Here is a 20,296-nt window from a genome sequence, read left to right as displayed (position 1 = left end):
CTCTCTCTCACACTGGCTCTCAATGACACACCTATACACACATGCTCTCAGTACTCACATATACACGTTTTTTCTCTCCCATATAGGCTCTTAATTACACATTTACACACATGCTGTCTATCTTTTCACGCTTACACACACACACAGGCTCTCAATCACATACTCACATGCTCCGTCACCTAAATCAGCTCTCAATCACACACAGACACACATGATCTCTCTCTCTCATTTAAACACATGCTCTCAATCACATACTCACATGCTCCATCACCTAAACCAGCTGTCAATCAGACACAGACACACATGATCTCTCTCTTACTTATACACACAGGCTCTTAATCATACATACACATGATTTCTATCACACACAAAGGATCTCAATCATACACACATACTCTTTCACACAAACTTACACATACAGGTTCCCAATGGTAAACTTACATTCATGCTCTCTCTCTCACAGGCAGGCTCTCAATCACAGACATACTCTCTTTCACATACACAGGCTCTCAATCATTCACATACATGCAATCTCTCACTCACACACACAGGATCTCAAACACACATGCTTGCTCGTTCATTCACTCTCTCTCTCCCCCACCCCGGGAACTCGCGGCAGCAGCAGCCTCCTCCCAACGCTAACCTCTTCATTTTCAGCCCTCGCGGAGGCGGAGTCCCATCGGCCGCGGTTGAAACTCCATTTTCCTCCGAGCCGCGCTGCAGTCTTCTTCCCGTCGGACACTAGCGTGGCCTCTTCTTCCCGCGCAGGCACCCGATGCTCTCCACTTCCTCTTCCGGGCCGCGGGAAGAAGAGAGCACGCCGGTGCCGCTGAGTCAGCGGTGCCGGCGTGCTCTCTTCTTCCCGCGGCCCGGAAGAGGAAGTGGAGAGCATCGGGTGCCTGCGCGGGAAGACTCCCGCGCAGGCACCCAATGACTCCAGCGCTGGCACCCGGCTGACTCCAGTCGTGCCCGGCGTGCTCTCTTCTCCTCCCCCCCCCCGGCCCGGAAGAGGAAGTGGAGAGCATTGGGTGCCTGCGGAAGAAGAGACCACACTAGCGTGGTCTCTTCTTCCCGCGCAGGCACCCGATGCTCTCCACTTCCTCTTCCGGACCGCGGGGGGGGGGGGGGCGGGAAGAAGAGAGCACGCACGGTGCCGCTGACTCCAGCTGTCCTGCCGCGTTCCGCCCGGGCTGACAGCAAAGGACTCACATGCTTGAAAGCGCGGCTCTCTTAATTTTACCGGGGCAGTGCCGCCCCCGGGAAGCTGGCGCCCTAGGCGACCGCCTAGTTCGCCTAGTGCTTCCGCCGGCCCTGTTTAGGCGACCCCTGCGTTTTGGTCGTTCGACCCCCGCCGGGGTCGCGACCCACAGGTTGAGAACCGCTGCTCTAGAACCTAGTCGAGTATTACCTTCCTGAAGGGACAGGAAAGCAATGGGAATCGGGGCCTCCCGATCCTGAAAAATCTTTCAACTCTCCAGTTGAGATACAATCACTGATTCCTGAGGTTCAGAAGCAACCAATCAGATGGAGTAGGCCACCACGGTAATCAACGGAGGGACTTCTGACCACTGCTGCTGTTTCCCAGTCCTGGCCTACAAGGAGAGGAACCGATTCAAATAATTGAGCTTCCAGTTTGGCAATAATCTGCAAAGGGTCAGAGCCCAGGGGCTTCCTCACAAAGAGGATTTGTGACCCAGGAGGGGTCAAAAGACATTCTTCTTCTGAGGAAGGAGAAGACTCCTGACAGTATCTTCCTGGTGTCTACTAACCAAAGGGTTCGACCAGGAATGCAGTCCTAGGTCAGTCCTGTGGCTGCGGCGCACAACCTGTTGTGATCGCCACGAGGGAAACACACACACACACACCTCCATACAGTAGAGGGCAACCAGAAGAATAGAGCCCTCCACTGTAAAAGCACGCTGACTACTGCTCATACAGTGGTTTCCCATCCTACGGATGGTGGCCCACCTACAAACCCACTCGCTGTGCTGTTGGCAGAATCCCACAGCACAGCAAGAACCGCTGTGGGATTTGCACACTGCCAAAAAGCAACCAAAGAGTGTGTGATGACGCCTTCCTTGCCAGTGCTCCTCAGCACTTTGTGGTGCAGAACTGACAAAGAGGCTGATACCTTGACATGGCGATGGAAGAAACCTGGCATGGCTGAGTACTGTAGAGACAGGGAGATTGCCGCCTGCCATCACCCGAGGCACTTGGAGCAGATGCTTTGCCATACCCAACAGTGCATGATGCCGTGCCCACTGTCACACTAACTCCCAGTGGAGTGAATAGAAAAGTGTGAAGATGGCATACCCAGTACCACAGGGGCCTCTGGTTATGGCGTCGCCCCCTCCAGTACCTGATAACGCTCCAAGTGGCTGGACACATCCCTTGAAATTGCGTCAGGAATGGCAGCAGCAAAGTCCATGGTGGTCTGTGTCATGTCCTGCAGCATCCAACTGCACTGGTGCCCAAAGGGCCAATAGCGCTCTTGCACTCACCAATGATAGATTACATCAAGTGCACTAAATGATGCTGCACCCAGGCCTTCGACGATGATTAACCAATTCTTGATCAGTTCTACAGTATGTAGCGCCATCCCCGGTGCCATAGGCGCACACGGACATCAACAGCCTGGATAGAGACCCTGATGCCCAAAAGCATCAATGGACTGGCAGCAACCAAGGATGCCAGAGGCACCTGCAGGCAGATGCTCTGCAGCCCCAACACAGCCCCAATTCATCTTATATGTGCCCAAAGGAACCGATGACTGCCAGTGCCATTGACAGTTCCCCTCGGCTCAACTATCTGCCCAAGGGCATCGATGCTGTGAGCTTGATGGCATCCCTCGCCAGCAGCTATAGATGACAACAGTCTTGCTAGCGCTCATTATCACTGATGGTGCATGAATCAAGGCGGGGCCTCTGATGCCAGCAGCTCAGGCCCCTGAGATCATCTGTAACCATGCCGATAGCTGTAGGCCAGTAATGGGACAGCAGGATGCCCCTCAGTACCCCGTCAGGACTCTGCAAGAAGCCTGGAGGGCACCGGACCACTATGCCTGGATGACTCTGTGTCCCTAGTTGCCTTGAGTGGATGGAAGCCTCGGCACTCAATCTTTCCACAGCTGAAACCCCTATCACCAGATGATTTCAATGGCATTCAAGGGCTCTCAAGAGCCCCGGTGGTTGATGGCCTCAAGGACGACTAGGGCACTCAATAGCGATCCCAATGCCTCGTTAATAGTGCTCGACCTCGTCCAGAGCGGCAACAAATGGTATCCGTGGCCAACACACCCAATGGCCTCCATGGCGGCCATGCATCTCAATGGCATCGAGGGTAATAGTATCAAGGCAGCTTCGCATCACAATGGCATCGAGGCCATGCACGACAGCCTCAAGAGCAGCCACATTGAGGCCACGCACCTCGATGCCAACGGTGACACACATGGCTCCCGCAACCACATGGCTCCGTGGAAAATAAGGAACTGAGGGACTATGCCTAGGGGCAGGGTGATGACTACAGCAGAACATGCTCAGTAGGGCATGTTTGAAAGTTCTAGAATCTTTGAGATTAAAGTTCTGGACCAGGGTTCCATCCAATGTCACCACAATGTGTGAGGACTTCCAACAAGCTTGTCCTCGGAGAATAAGGTGCACAGTTTTTGAGCTCAAAACTCTTTGCTACATTGGGAGCATTTGTGCACAAAAAAAAAACATGTGCACAATTGTGGGTAAAAATATGCTCATCACACCTGAGATTGCTGCCATTATGATACAGCTCCTGCCGCCAGTGTATGATACACTTTTTAAATACACCACCTGCAGCCCTCAGCTGAGCAGGGAAGCTGTCTTGGGGGGGGAAGGGTGGCGATGGAAGAAATTAAAGATGAAGGGCAAAAATGCAAAAGAAAAAAAAAACAAACATCTGGACATGCTACTTTGAAGCTCTGTTCATTATGGCTCACTGAATCATATAAATTGACCATTACAGATAATATTACCATAACTGCAAAATACTTGGTACCAAAGACATATGAATACAGTATAGATGTCACTTTAGCTTTTTAGAGCAGCTGATTATTAAAGTTACAGTAAAACCTGAATGATAAAACTGAGCAAACAAAAATGCAAACAACTATAGTTTCAAGGGGGGTGAGGCACTTGTGAGCAAAGAAAATAGCTGCCTGAAATCCTAGATTCCTAGTGCCTGTCTTGAGAATTTATGTAGCATTCCACCTTTTTTTTTTTTTGGCCATTTGTAAAGTTTTGGCTTGACCTACTCCTTGAACAGGTCAGGGTCTAAATCCAACAATACTGAGTCAGCCTTCACTTTGGAACATTTAGTTCCTGATGTCAAACACAACCCTCCGACACAGGAGAAAGCACCATGCCCTAAGGCTGCTACCCTATCTGACCTGCTAATGGCCGAATTACAGCTTTTGAAGGAGATGCTCCATTTAAACATGTTAATGACCTGTGTTATAAAATTAGAACTTTCTGATCTTATGGCCAACATGGCTAACTTTCAAGCTCGAGTAGATTCGCTGGAACATCGAATGAACCACTGCAAGCAAGCTGTGGCACAGTTTCTGTCTGTCTCTTCCAAGATGGCAGTCTTATTTCGGGACATGGAAGACCTCTCCTATAGGAACCGGTGGAATAACCTTTGGGCTAGATTTTAAAAGCCCTGTGCGCGTAAATCCTGCGGGATTTACGCACACAGGGCACTCATGCGCCAGCGCGCCTATTTTGCATAGGCCGCTGGCGCGCGCAAAGCCCCGGGACGCATGCAAGTCCTGGAGCTTCGAAAAAGGGGTGGGAAGGGCGTGTCCGGGGGTCAGGGGGCGGTCTGGGGGCATGGCAACGGTTCGGGGGTGGGCCAGGAGGGCGGTCCCGAGTCCCCCGGCACTGAGGCCTGTGCCGGGGGATGCCGAGGCGGCGCGCACAAGTTACGCCTGCTTCAAGCAGGCGTTAACTTGCACAACAAAGGTAGGGGGGGGATTTAGGTAGGGCTGGGGGATGGGGTAGATAGAGGAAGGTGGGGGGGACGCGGAAGGAAAGTTCCCTCCGAGGCCGCTCCGATTTCGGAGCGGCCTCAGAGGGAATGGAGGCAGGCTGCGCGGCTCAGCGCGTGCAGCCTGCCGATTTTGCACAGCCTTGCGCGCGCCGACCTTGGATTTTATAAGATACGCGCGACTACGCGTACTTTTGTTCGCGCCGGTTGCGCAAACTTATTTAAGATCTACCTCTTTGTATTTTGGGGATTACTGAAGGTCGAGGTTGGGGTTCCTGCATGCTTTCATACCAAAATGCTGGATATATCCTTTGACATCCCTTTAGAAATTGAATGAGCTCATTGTGTTTCGTTTCACACACTGAAGCACGCCAAATATCCAAGGCCTATTGTGGCTAAGTTACCGCGATATTCCAAATATTAGCTATTTTGTCCACTGTAAGAGAGAGATAATCTATTCTGTTTGACAGTATGAAGACCCTGTTTGTGTCCACCACAGCAGCAAAAAGCTTTTCTGAAACTTTGCCTACAACTTACTGGAAATGATGCTCGATTATGCCTGTTATAGCCATCATAAATGCAAATTACTCACAATAATATGGCCAAGACTTATGATTCACTGGAGAAACTGCAGAAATTTGTGGGTACTGTACTGCAGACATCGCAGATAACTTCTCAACTTTTCAGTTGACTGGATATTGACCCCATGATTTATTTTGTTCCATAAGCTGTGTGGCTTCTTTCTTATGTTTCATGATTGCGCTTTTTCCTGATTGAGTATGTTTGTTGCAGAACATATTTTTGCTACTTTCCTACATTTTCTGGCTCTAAATTTTCATTTTCCTTTGATGGCATTACAAAAGCTGCTTTGCTCTCCAGTTCTATGCCTCTAGATTGGATTTATTTTGGGTTTTTGGAACAGACTGCTGTGTAGTATTAATGTGCTATGATCTATAGCGCTTGTCACTCTTTATTCAACATGTATACTGTTCTATATGGTTCTATATCAAATAGAGAAGGGGGAATAAAAAAAAAACCGGCGAAGTACAAGGTACGAACAAATGAACATCAACACACACTAACGTAATCAATATGTGTGTAGCTGTATTTTTATTTTTATTTTATCTTCTCGTGCATCACTATAACATAAAGTGACAATTATAAAGAAAATATTGTATTCAAAACAGATAGAAAGATCTGGACAGTATTTTATCACAAACTAATTATTGTTTAAAAACCATGTACCTGTGTAAATTAATATACTTCAGCATTATTTTATGTGCCTTACTGTAAACCGTTGTGACGGTACCCATCTTAACCACGGTATAGAAAAGATTTAAATAAATATATTACGGTAGCCTCTTTCTTTTGAATTGCTGGGTACATAGGGCAACATTTTCTATGGGTTAGAAGTCCCCCAAGATATAGTTATCCTCTGCATTGTTAACATATGATTATGATGTTATTGTTCACTTTTCAAATTGTTGGATTGGTTTTTCATTTTTTTCCAGAGAGGATTTTTACTATAAGCAGATGGCTCTGGATGGCACTCTCCTAGCTGATGCCAAAATTTGTCTGACGTATCTGCTCCAAATTACTCTGCCTTTTCCATGGCTGTGAATATTGATTTACATTTTTTTTCATTGAACGTGAATGGTCTCAATCACTGCATTAAAAGAAAGAAGATTATTTATCTTAAGTCTTTCCACCCAGATATTATGATGTTGCAGGAAACCCATTTATCTGCAGCTGAATTGCTCAAGCTTAAGAAAGATTGGGTTGCTAATGATCTTACTGCTCCTGCTATTAAGAAAAAGAATGGGTTAATGATTTTAACATTTGAATGTGCAAGTGTTCCATCATGCTGTGGATCCTAGAGAACACTGGGTTTCTGTCTATCTCTTATTACTACTACTACACTTTTTTTTGCTGAATGTTTATGCTCCTAATACTGATGTGCCCATATTTTTCCATGATTTGTCTGCACTTGTTTCCAATGCTGTACTCCCTGTTATCATTGGTGGTGATTTTAATAAATCCTTACATTTGTATTTAGATAAACAATCACACTATATGCAAAAATCCTCAGTATCTTACAAAGCACTTCGAGCTATGATCCCTCATTTGGCTTTTAGCAGATCACTGGAGACTTCTCCATCCTTCTAATAAGGATTTTTCTTATTTCTCTTTTCCACATCAATCCTTTTCTAGGATTGATCACTTTTCAACTTCTAACTCCTTACTTCCATCTATAGGTTTGACCTCCATCTACTCTAAATTGATATCTGATCATGCATTGATTTCAATATCCATTCAAGGGTACACTGCTTCTTTGCCTGCTGGAAATTGTTGCGTATGTGTACCCTTGAACCGAGATGAGGTTGGAACCACCACCAGGGGCAGGCCCCCGGTGGTCCTCGTCGTCAGAAGGCGGTACAGGTGGAGAAGACCCAACTGGAGCTTCACCTATACCAGTCCATGTTCCCCTCAGGTTGAGCCCTTGGGTGCCAGGGCCAGCAGGACTAAGGCGTGGGTCTCTCTCGAGGAGGTGTCCAGAAGAGGACAAGGCGACATCAGGCAGACTGGGTCGAGGCTGACGGCAGACAGGCATAACCAGGAACAGACTGGAGGTCAGGGCAGGCAGCGAAGAAGCGGAGTCCAGGTACCAAGCAGGAGTCAAAACCAGGAACTTAGTCCGAGGGCAGGAGCGGAGTGGAGACAGGAACACCAGATCAGTAAGACTAAGCTGGAACACAGGATCAGGAACAAGCAACAACGCATCCAACAAGGAGCCAGACCTGTTGCCAAGGCGAGATGCTGAGATCTGGGTTGGGTTTAAATACCCGAGCTCAGTGACGTCAACTCCCGGGGCCACAGAGAAGTTTCCCGCCACGGCCCCTTTAAGAAGGGGAGAAAGGCGTACGTGCGCACCTAGTGAGATGCATGTAGAGGTTGAGTCGACAGCGTCCTGTGCCGCGTGGGCAGGATGCTGCAGTGGGATTCGGGGCCAAGTTGCCCTGAGCCACTGAGGAGGGCAAGACCGAGCGCCCACCAGGGGAGGGAAGGGGGACCAGCTGCGGGTTGCTGCGGGCAGGAATTCTAACAAATACTTCATGGAAATTTAATGTGGGTCTATTAGGCAATGAGCCTCTCTCACACAAATTTGCTCAGCTATTGATAATTATTTTAAAACAGTTGAAATCTCCATGCCTACTCTTTGGGAGGCATTCAAAGCTACTATTCGTGGGGAAATAATTAGTTATACGATTCAGAAACAGAGCACTATAGGCTGAAATCACTGCTTTAGAGCAGGAGATTTTATGATTGTAATAGGAACACGAGATCAGGTGATCATAAGCTATTTCTAGTCCTTTGTAAATAAAATATTAATATAATAAGATTATGAGCAAATGAGCTAGTAAAGCCATTTTTCTTCAGAAGTTCCAGTTTTACACAGAGAATAATGAACATGGTAAGCTTCTTCCTAATTATTTGAAATAAAGCTGAGAAGATGGTATCAGTTATTAAATCTCCTAATTCTACTCTCATTTAGGGATGCAGATATTTTAGAACAGTTCTGGAATTATTACGCTTTTTTTGTATGCTGCAACATCTCATGCAGATCATTGTCTCTTTGCTGACTTTTTAATATCTATTAAACATCCTTCCATTTCAGATTCTGAGAAGTAATCTTTGGATGCACCTATCACTGTGGAAGAAATAACCAATATTTTCACTAAACACAAGATTCTCATCTCCTCATTTTGTTGAGACTAAAATTGTAGTGTTCCCGAAACCTAATAAGGATCATATATTGGTGACTAAATGCATCCTATCTCTCTGCTTAATGTTGACTATAAAATATTTGCCAAACTTTTCACACTTAAGGCCTGATTCATTAAGGTATTTTCCCATAGACACAGAATGGGAAAAAAGTCTTAGTGAATCAGGCAGATAGATTGGAGCGCGTAATTGGTAATTTAGTACATTCTAATCAGTTGGACTTTATTAAAGGTTGTCTTATTACAGATAATGCTTATCTTTTTCATAATGTATTAGCTATTGCTCAGTCTACCTGATCCTGTTGCCCTTTTTTGATTAGGTTGAATGGTATTATCTATTTTTTTGTTTTACAGTGGTATGGCTTTGGTATTCTTCTACTAACAGTATGATTTATTATCCTCTAAATTTGTTCTGCAATGAAGCACCCGACAAGGCTGTCCTCTTTCCCCTTTTTTAACTTATCTTGAGAATGCTTATTACTTGCTATTTGCCAAAATCCAAAGTTTACTGGTATTCCTGTTCTAGAGGGGGAATGTAAATTATCCGCCTATATGTCTTGCTCTATATCTGCAACTCTGAAAGTGCAACCCCATCCATTATAGATGAAGATAACATTTTTTTCAAAGATATAGGGCTATAAATCAGAGGTTACGCCATTAAACCTGCTGGCTCATCCAGCTTTGATGCAGGATTACAGATTCCGCTGGGCTTTGGATGGCTTGAAATATTTAGGGATTCATTTTTTCAGGATTTAGAGGTTATAGTCTCCAAATGTGCAGACTACATCTTCTCTTTACTTGATACTTTTTCCCAATGGTCACCACCATATCCTTACTTGGTGGGCACTATTAAATGTGACCAAGATGGACCTTACCCTCAGATTAATTATGTTAAGTATGATCCCTGTATATTTTTCTAGCAAATTTTATTCCACAACTGATACCATACTGTCTAGATTTCTCTGGAAGAATAAAGTTGCCTAGATTTCACTATCTAAACTGAAGTTGCCCAAAGGAAAAGTTGAGTGAATTTGCCAGATTTTTATTTTTAATCAGGCTTTACTTTACAGCAGGACTTGACATGGTTACACAAAAAATGGAGAAATTACTTACCTGATAATTTCGTTTTCCTTAGTGTAGACAGATGGACTCAGGACCAATGGGTATAGTGTACTCCTGCTAGCAGTTGGAGACGGATCAGATTTCAATCTGTCATAGCCCTTAGTACATATACCCCTGCAGGAAGTGCAACTCTTCAGTATTCTCCTCGAAAAACATTGTGGATATATGTTTGACTGACTGATTGATTAACTTAATAATTTGGTTAACTTGGATAACTTCATAACTTGGTTAAACGTTAAACTTGATTATCTTGAACTGGTTGATTGACTATAGCTGGAGACCGCCAGTGTACTCAACCGGAAAGCGTCGACACCCGGCAGAGTGGATGCCCTAGGTAAATGAAAAACATGGCTTACCCTTGAACATTTGAAGGCCCTGCATGACGGCAGACAAGGGTGGGATGCTGAGCCTGTCTACACTAAGGAAAACGAAATTATCAGGTAAGTAATTTCTCCATTTCCTAGCGTGTAGCAGATGGACTCAGGACCAATGGGATATATAAAAGCTACTCCTGATCTGGGTGGGAGGCTGCCCGTGACCCACTTAGTATTGCCCTTGCAAATGCTGTGTCCTCCTGAGCCTGAACATCCAGATGGTAGAATCTGGAGAAGGTATGGATGGAGGACCATGTAGCCGCCCTGCAGATCTCGGCAGGAGACAGCATTCTAGTTTCTGCCCATGATACTGCCTGGGCTCTGGTAGAATAGGCCTTGACTTGTAGAGCTGGTGTCTTGCCAGCTTCTACGTAGGCCACCTTGATGGTTGCCCGTGAGGCCGCTTCCCCTTGTCTCTTTCCGCTGGGAAGGATGAAAAGGTGGTCCGTTTTTCGTACGGGCTCGGACATTTCCAGGTATCTGGATAGGAGTCTGCCGATGTTGAGGTGGCGGAGACTACGGACTTCTTCCGAATTCTTCCGGCCATCCGTCGGTAGCGAGATGGTCTGGTTAAGGTGGAAGTGTGAGACCACTATGGGGAGGAAGGAGGGGACCGTGCGTAGTTGGATGGACCCCGGGATGAGCCTGAGTAACGGCTCACGGCAGGACAGTGCTTGTAGTTCCGATATGCGGCGGGCTGAACACACCGCCAGCAAAAACACCGTCTTCAAGGTTAACAGGCGAAGGGACAGGCCTCGTAGGGGTCTGAAGGCGGTTCCCGCTAGGAAGTCCAAAACAAGATTGAGATTCCACAGCGGTACCGGCCACTTTAGTGGTGGGCGAATGTGTTTGACTCCTCTCAGGAAGCGTGACATGTCCGGGTGAGAGGCTATGCTGTCGCTCTCGCTCTTGGAGCCGTAGCATGACAGGGCAGCCACCTGTACCTTGATGGAGTTGAGGGACAGGCCCTTCTGTAGTCCGTTCTGTAAGAATTCCAGGATCACGGGAACTGTGAATGAGCGTGGCTTGATGTTGTGGTCTTCGCACCAGGCTTCAAATACTCTCCAGATCCTTATGTACGTTAGTGATGTGGAGAACTTGCGTGCTCGGAGGAGGGTGTCGATTACCGCCCCTGAGTATCTGCTCTTTCTCAGGCGAGCCCTCTCAATGGCCAGACCGTAAGAGAGAATTAAGTTGGGTCCTCGTGGAGGATCGGACCTTGTTGTAGTAGGTCCCTCTGTGGTGGCAGGGGTAGGGGGTTCCCTGCCAGCAGTCTTCTCATGTCTGCGTACCAGGGTCTTCTTGGCCAGTCCGGAGCCACCAGAACTAGTCCCTTGTGTAGGTGTATCTTGTGAATGATTGCGCCCAGTAGGGGCCACGGCGGGAAGGCATATAGTAGAGTCCCCGGGGGCCAGGGCATCGATCCCTTGGGACTGCGGTTCCCGCCCGCGGCTGAAGTATCTGGATTCTTGGGCGTTGGATCTGTTTGCCAGAAGGTCCATGTCCGGTGTCCCCCACTGATCCACTATTATCTTGAAGGCTGTGGGTGACAGCCTCCATTCTCCTGGGTCTAGACTTTCCCTGCTGAGGAAGTCTGCCGTGATGTTGTCTTTCCCGGCGATGTGGATGGCGGAGATCTCCTGGAGGTTTGCTTCCGCCCACGCCATCAGGGGGTCTATTTCTAGGGACACCTGTTGACTTCTGGTTCCCCCCTGCCGGCTGATGTAGGCCACTGTCGTGGCGTTGTCAGACATTACTCTGACCGCTTTGTTTCGAAGTCTGTGGACAAACCACATGCAGGCTAGTCTGACTTCTCGCGCTTCTAGGCGGTTGATGTTCCATCCTGCCTCTTCTGCGTTCCACTGCCCTTGGGCGGTTAGCTCCTCGCAGTGTGCTCCCCATCTTCGTAGACTGGCATCTGTGGTGAGTAGAGTCCAGGTTGGGGAGGACAGTTTTGATCCCCGGCTCATGTGGTTGGCCTGCAGCCACCACCGTAGCTGGGTCCGAACTCTGCCCGGGAGTGATAGACGTACGGTGTAGTTCTGGGACTGTGGGCTCCACCGTGATAGGAGTGAGTGCTGTAGGGGCCTCATGTGGGCTCGCGCCCATGGCATAACTTCCAGTGTGGATGCCATCAGCCCGAGGACTTACAGATAATCCCATGCTTTGGGACGAGGATCATCCAGCAAGGTTTGTAGCCAGTTCCACAATTTTGATCTCCTCATGGGGGTCAAGCTGATACTGGAGTGTTACCATATGATCATCTCATTTGTTTTCTATTACCCTATCTATGTTCTTTATAACGCATCGCATCATGTGTACTCCATGGAGGCTATTTAAGGCCAGACTTCTACTCTCATATAACATTTGTCCTGTGGTATGCCTAATGCAACTCCCTCATATATGCTTTATTATTGTTTTTTATCTCAGGCTTTTTGAATGATTGTTTGGTTTCATGCATCTGAACTCGATCATTTCGCAACAACTGTCTTATAAATCTCTTGCTCTTAAATCTCTAGGGTTGAGTCTTTATTACAACTGGTTCGCTGTATACTACTGGACTTCTTGCTCTCAATTGCTATGAAGGCTGTTCTCTCAAATTGGAAGAATACTACTTGTCTTAGGGGTAGATTTTATAATATGCGCGCACATGTGGACACACTGGTGCACACATGTTATAAAATCCGTGGGCTACATGCATATGCGCACCGGATTTTATAATCCGCGCACGTATGTGCAAGCAGCACGCACCGGGGGGGGGGGGGGGGGGACTTTCGCAATTTCCGCTCAGCGACACATTCGGGCCTTCCCCAGTTCCCTAACCTTCCTTCCCCTTTCCCTCTCCTCCCCACCCCCTAAACCAGCGGTTCTCAACCTATGGGTCGCGACCCCGGCGGGGGTCGAACGCCCAAAACACAGGGGTCGCGCGCTCCCGGTCTCTCCCGCTGCCGTTGCCGCCGGGCTGTCAGCACGTTCAAGCCCAGCGGGAACGGCAGCGGCGCTAGAAGAAGCTCTGCACCCGCGGCTGGGCCTTTTCTTCTTCCTGCGCCTGCCCCCCCCTCCCGTGACCCGGAACAGGAAGTGAATCGTGGTGCGCGGGAAGGAGAGAGCGCCGCGCCGCGCGAAAAAGTAGCAGCAGCGGCTGCAGCATCGGTCCCCGAGCAATAGAAGCAGCCGGTAATGGAGAAAGGAGACAGCAGCATGAGCCTCCCGCGGCCGATGGGATTCTTCTTTCTTGGCCAGCGGAGGCTGCTGCAGCTCCCATTTGTGCTCGGGGGAGAAGAGGAAGTGAGTGAGAGAAAGAGAGAGAAGCAGCCAGCCAGCCTGTGTGTGATTGACTGGTCAGAGAGCTGATGTGTGTGTGTATGTGAGAGACAATGAAAGTGATTGCTCAGGGAGATGACTGATGTGTATGTGAGAGTGTGAGACATTAGTCAGGGAGGTGACTGATGTGTGTGTGTGAGAGAGAGAAAAAGCATGGAAGTGAGAAGTCTGGGTATGTGGGAAAGCATGAGCGAAGGAAGCCTGGAGTTGTGGGAGTGAGAAACCTGGGTGAGTGTGCATGCATGAGAGAGAGAGACTGCTTATAAGGTGACTGTGTGTGAGAGAAAAAGACTGGTGTGTGTGTGTGTGAATATGAGAGAATGTGATTCAGGGAATGAGAAGCCTGTGCAGTGGAGAGTGAACATGGAAATGAGAGAAACTGGTGTGTGTGTAACAGAGAGAAAGTGATTATGGGAATGAGAAGCCTGTGCATGTGGAGAGAACAAGCATGGAAGTGAGAGACTGGTGAGTGAGTGAGTGTGTGTGGGTGTGGGTGTGTGTGTGAGAGAGAGAGAGACAGAGAAAGTGATTATGAGAGTGAGAAGCCCATATATGTAAGTAGAACACGGGAGTGGGAAGCCTGTGTGTGTGTGTGTGTGTGTGTGTGTGTGTATGGCATGAGAGAAACTGTTCAGGAAGGTGACTGGTGTGTGCGTGTGTGAGAAAGTGATTATGAGAGTGAGAAGCCCGTATATGTAAGTAGAACACGGGAGAGGGGAGACATGGGCACTAAGGAAGAGGACCATAAGTATAGAGCTTAGCTTCTACTGCTGCTTCTGGTGAGTGCCACGGCCTGCAGGGAAGGGGAGTAGGAGAGCTGCTGGAGGGGTTAAGTAAAGGTGGCTTTTTAAGTTTATTTTTCTTGACTGCCATTTTAATTGTGTGATGTCTGCTTTTTTGAAATATTTTATTGGTGTTTGGAGAATGTTTAATAGTTTTTATGCGTTTTTAATTGTTGGATGTTCATAGCTGTTTTGAAACATTTATTCTGCTTATTAGTATAGTTTTACAATTATTTCTGTGTGGGGATCTATAGCTGCTTGCTAGTTCTGTTTTCCTAATAAGAGGTGTATTGGTTTTTAGGGACTGATTTAATATTTGTAGTGTTGCCTTTTCATAGATAGGGTTGCTCCTGTTTGAGTGTATTCCATAATACAAGTGTAACTGTGTGCGGATTAGTTTATGTGCATTACTACAGATCCTGGGAGTATGTTAGGTCGGTTCTGTGTCTGTTACCGAGATGAGATATTTTGCTAGCATGTAAGCGTTTGTATCGGTCTTATTTGTTGTGTTTTCTCAGAGGACATGCATTGGTGGTAAACTGCTGTCTTTTCATAAGTAGGGCTATTGAGCCTGGAAATAGAAGGAGTTTGAGTTGCTGTTACTGAGATGTCACTAGAACCAGAATATCTTTTTTGTAGGGTGAGTTGTATGGGGAATGTCATAATTCTGCTTTACATCCATTATTGTGGGTCAGGGGGGTTCCTGTGGATACAAACTGTACTTTTACATCTAGCCCCGTGACGATCATGGGTCAGTGTGCCATGCATGTGAGAACCTATGGTGAGTTGAGTTACATTCACATTATAAATGTCATAATTAAATAAGTGTGCACTAAAATCCAACCCCATCCATAACCCCGCCCCCATATGACCAAAGCCCCGCCCTCACCCCACCCTCACGGGGCGAGGGCGGGGCGAGGGGTCACTGCAACATAAGGAACTGTATTGCGGGGTCACGGCATTAGAAAGGTTGAGAACCACTGCCCTAAACCCTACCTTTTTTTTTTTTTTTTTTTTTAGGTTTTTTGCAGAACTTACTTCAGGTCCCCAGGCTGAAGTAAGTTGCGTGCGTAAGCCAGCTGCCAGCGCGCGCATCTTCGGGACAGCGATCCATGGTGCTGTCCCGGCCCACCCCCTTGCCCAGATCCCATCCCTTTGAAGAAGCCCAGCAGTTGTGCGTGTACCGGGGTTTACGAGCATGGCCAGGCCTCTTTGAAAATTCGCCGGCATACACGTAAACCCCAGGATTTACGCACAGTATTTTTAAAATCTACCTGTTAATGTACATTTCTAGTGGCATTCTGTTTATTTTAAAAAATATGAGAAACTGGTGGCTGTTAAATTTAATAAGGTGGCTAAGTAGGTGGAAATGTGGGGTCCGAAAGACTATTTTAATCTTTCATGTTGACACTTCTGAAAGCTTTGAGTTGGATTTATATATCTTTAGCAGAGTAAGCTTTCTTTTATATGTCTTTACACTTGTATTTTCGTGTCCAATATTGAGATGCAAGATTGCTCTGTCTTTCTCCCTGTAAGGTTTTCATTTTGGTTTATGTATATCTATTATGTTTTTATTCATTTGATGACTGTATGTAATGATTTTAAAACTTTAATAAAGAAATTTTAACTCAAAAGAACTATAGTTTCAAGAAAAGCCTTGCTTCTGGTTGACTAAATTTCAGCTTTTTCTGAAACAAAGAATTTCACTTTTTAAAATCCTAATGCATCAATTGATTTTAGAATCTCACAATGCTTTGTTTCTAATTTATCTTACAAAAAAGAAGGTCAGAACATCAGATTGTGGCAGAGTGGCCTGATGTAAGTAAAGGTCTCAGCTTAGCATCAGCATTTACAATTTTATGTAGACAAAGGAAGCTGGAGCACTCTTCCTATAAGAGGATTCTAATACCAGATGGCACTACAAAAACAAAGCCAAATAAATCTCTTAAAAAGAGACTATAATACTGTTTCACATACTGCATATAGCAGCAGAAAGATAATATTAAGAACTTAAAATTTCCTTATGAAAAATCATTAATAGGTTTCAAAGCTATTTATAAATGCTGAGTTATTTCCTTTTTAAATTGAATAAAGTAGTAAACAATTTGTCTGAATGGAAAACAAAGAATATTTGGTTTAGAATATATGAATATTAGGGATGTGCATTCCTTTCAATCCGAGTGGCATCAAGGAAACAGTCTTTGCTATGCCACCTTTCCTGCACCCACCAGATGGGAGGGAAATTGGCACAGGGCTGGCTTGTTGCATTGGGGTGGTTTTACCCCAGCACAGGCACAAAAAAGGATGTCAATCTCCACATCTGACACACACACACACACCCCTGGCTCCTTTCCCATTGATATAATAGGGAATTACATCTAGACCTCTACAAACCTTCTGCAGAAACTTCCTCTGGCTTCGCCATGCCCAGAAATAGTAAATTCACTATTGTCCAGTTTCAAAATGGTGAAATTAGTCTTTTTCTGTACCACTACAAACTTACCCCAGCATTTTGTCTGGCTTCAGGTCACTGTTTGTGATGCTTTGTCCCTCTCAGTGCCTTGGAGGTTCTAGCATGGGAGCGCAGCTACTTGTAAACCTTTGACTGAAGAACAATATTGCTTCCAACGGGGAAGGTCATCCTCTTCAACCAAGTGCACAGTTTCAGCAAGGACAAGCATAGCATGGTAAGGGAGGAAAGGGACACCTGCCTAGCCAATCAGATCAGTCAAATTAACCCTAGTGATCAATAGAGTAAAGGATGCCATGGCCAGATCACCTTCATAATCCTCTCAAAATGCTTTGGTGTTTTCATGCCACTGCCTCTGTTTTGGTGCCCTGGGGTCTTCCTGCCACAGTTAATACCAAGTTGCCCCTCACGGTCCCTTGGGATGTTCATGCCACTCTTGGTGCAACTTTTCCTCTCTCCTGGTGTCTTGGATTGCTGTTCCCTTTGCTATTTGTCTAAACTTTTCTTTAAACCTGACTAGAAAAAAACCTACTGTTTGACCAAAAATAGGATGCACTGCTTCTCCTGTTGACTTTAATGGCAATGAATGAAACAAATGAAATTGGAATGGAAATAAAAACTCAAGAAATGATTAAAAATAAGCAATTGAACTAAAATAAATTAAAAATTTTTCATATGTACACTTCAAATGAATACAGATTAATATAAACCCCTATTAAGTTAGCAGTAGCAAGATACCTGCCCAACCCACTGGACCTTCTGAAGACAGAATGAATGACTCACGTGGAATGCTGCTACAAAGAAAGTTAAAGCCAGAAAGTACAAGTTTGTGTCCACAAAAATGCCCTTCACTTCATCTGCATCCTTTTCTGAAAAACCTAACAAGACAAAAAAAATAAGAAGGTTAAATGTTTTCAATCAAAAAAATAGTTCACTTTGACCAAGATATTAAAATTGCACAGATCAGTAAAGCATTATTATCCAGAATGGCAAGATTTAACATACCTCTCTATAGTGAATTTATGAAATACATTAAAAAAAATCAATACAATATAGACTACTAGTGATCTGACAGGCTTCCATGAACTCTAATGAAAAACGTTGCTTACCTGTAAACAGGGCTCTCCACAGACAGGAGCATGAATTAGCTAATAAGCATGGGTGACATCATCCAATGGCACCAACAAAGACCCAGCAGTCAGTGATTAGTAAATACTTTACTGAACATGTAACAGGAGTTCCAGCATGCATGCTGCCTCATGTCTCTAACAGAGGTTAAGCTTTAGTGAGACAGTCAGCTCTGCAGAGAGGTAGGCAGGTATTAAGAATGGCTAATTCAGCCTGCTGAATATGGAAAGCCCTGTTTACAGGAAAGCAAACAACCTCTCTCATTTGGAACACCAAGCTAATTATTACATTGTGGAGCAATTACTTAAAAGATAATTCAGCCCCACCACACAGAGAAAGAACTACTGGGTTAACAGGCTCCATAATACTACTTGTCCAAAATTAGTCTTTTTCGGGATATGTTTTCCAGACCAGAAGATGGGAGGTAAAGGTGAGAACTGACAACCAAGAAGCAGCTTTGCATATGTCTTCAATGGAAGAAATCCTGAGATGAGCCACTGAAGTAGCCAAGGCTCTCAGTTGATGACCCTTAATAAGAGTCTGAAATCTATAAGCCAGCCAGCGCAATGCACTATACAATCCTCTAGCCAACTGGATGCCGTTCATCTGGAAACTGCACTTCATAATCGACTGGGTTCAAAGAACATGAAAAGTTGAGTTGAGTTGAGTCCTCTTTAGGTAATATGACAGGACTAGAAAATAAAATGCTTTTTATGCTTGTTTACGATCATATAAAAAGTAAATTTCCCTTGCCAAAAAATAATTTTATGTCAATAAAATTCATGCCGCTAATGGCAACTGCTCTGCCCTATTCAATACTGTGAAATCTATCACCAAAACCAAACCACAGTTGACTCTTTTGACAATAACTTCCGCTGCAAAATTGTCCAACACTTTCAAACGAAGCTTATTTACCTGTCCTAATTTCAACATGTCTTATCCTCCCTATTCCTGATCCACTTTTAATAATGTAGATCCCTCGACTATTATATGAATCTTATCTAAATTAAAGATATCACATAGTCCTTTCAACCCATGTTCTGGTCACCTGCTACATGCCTCCCGTAAATATCTTTCTACACACATAGCTCTCTTATAGGGTCATTTATCAAATTGCATTATGGCATTTTTGCATGCGAAAAACACTTTAACACATGTGAAAACACCTTAACGTATGCTCTAAGTGCCATAACGCGTAGCACAATGCAAATTTTGAAAAGGGGAGGGATTGGGGAGGAGTCTGGGGCAAGATTTCTGAAAAAGTGGGCTGGCTTCACACTTTGCGAAGCCATAACGCACGATATCGCACAGTTTTAACGCCAAAAATAACCACTCCTTTTTCAATTGCATTAAGCTGTGCGATATCGTGCGTTATGCCCATAACGCAATTTGCGATTTTTTCGCAAATTCTATTTTGGGCATTTTTAGGCTGGAGGAGGGCCTGTGATGTGGGGGGAAAGGAGATGAGAGAGAGAGCGCACCTCTGGGGGTGGCATCTTAGTAAGCAGCTATTTATGCTATTATAGGAGGCCCACCTAGTAACTCGAAGTGAGGTTTAGGTAGTAATGTAGGGGAGGTTAGGGGCCACTTTTACATGCAGAGTGAGATGTACGAACAGAATAATACACCTGTGAAGATTTGATTCTTTATTTTTTTGCCAACAGACACTCCATAACATGCAATAAGCACAACAGTGGGGCAGTCTGAACCTCATACTGGGCCCTAGGTAAAGAGAGTTGGGTTCTCACACTTGGAACAGGTTGCAGAGAACAGACTGGCCAAAGACGCTGTCCTTCTGACCATCTTTGTCCAGACAGTAGTGGGCTGTGAAGGTGTGGAGAGAACTCCATGTTGCGGCTTTGCAGATTTCGGCAATAAGGACTGCCCAGAAGTGGGCTACTGACACTGCCATGGCCCTCACTGAGTGCGCTTTCACTCGGCCTCCGAGCGGAAGGGCCGCTTGGTCATAACGGAAAGCGATACAGTCCACCAACCAATTGGACAGGGTCTGCTTGCCCACTGCAACTCCAAATCTATTCTTGTCAAAAGAGAGAGTAGGGTGCACTGTCTGTTGGCTGCTGTGCGCACCAAATAAAAAGCGAGAGCACGCTTGCAGTCCAAGTTATGCAGAGCCCGCTCACCTGGATGAGAGTGCGGCCTCTGGAAAAAGGTGGGCAACACGATGGACTGATTCAGGTGGAAGTCCATCACCACCTTAGGCAGGAACTTAGGATGAGTGCGCAGTACCACCCTGTCATGGAAGAATCTCGTATAAGGCAGATAGGTAACCAGGGCCTG

General features: G+C 45.9%; 1 protein-coding gene across 1 annotated transcript in view; it reads right to left on the bottom strand.

Moving 5' to 3' along the window:
* CLPTM1L (CLPTM1 like) overlaps window positions 1-20,296 on the bottom strand; it is a 358,381-nt gene that overhangs the window by 218,119 nt on the left and 119,966 nt on the right. The window contains 1 exon segment of the mRNA XM_029589936.1: window positions 17,654-17,748. Coding sequence (XP_029445796.1) covers window positions 17,654-17,748 — 95 coding nt within the window.

This window comes from Rhinatrema bivittatum, chromosome 2, assembly GCF_901001135.1.
Source record: "Rhinatrema bivittatum chromosome 2, aRhiBiv1.1, whole genome shotgun sequence".
NCBI lineage: Eukaryota > Metazoa > Chordata > Amphibia > Gymnophiona > Rhinatrematidae > Rhinatrema > Rhinatrema bivittatum.
Note: the sequence above shows the minus strand (reverse complement) of the source record. Positions and strands in the feature narration are given on the sequence as shown.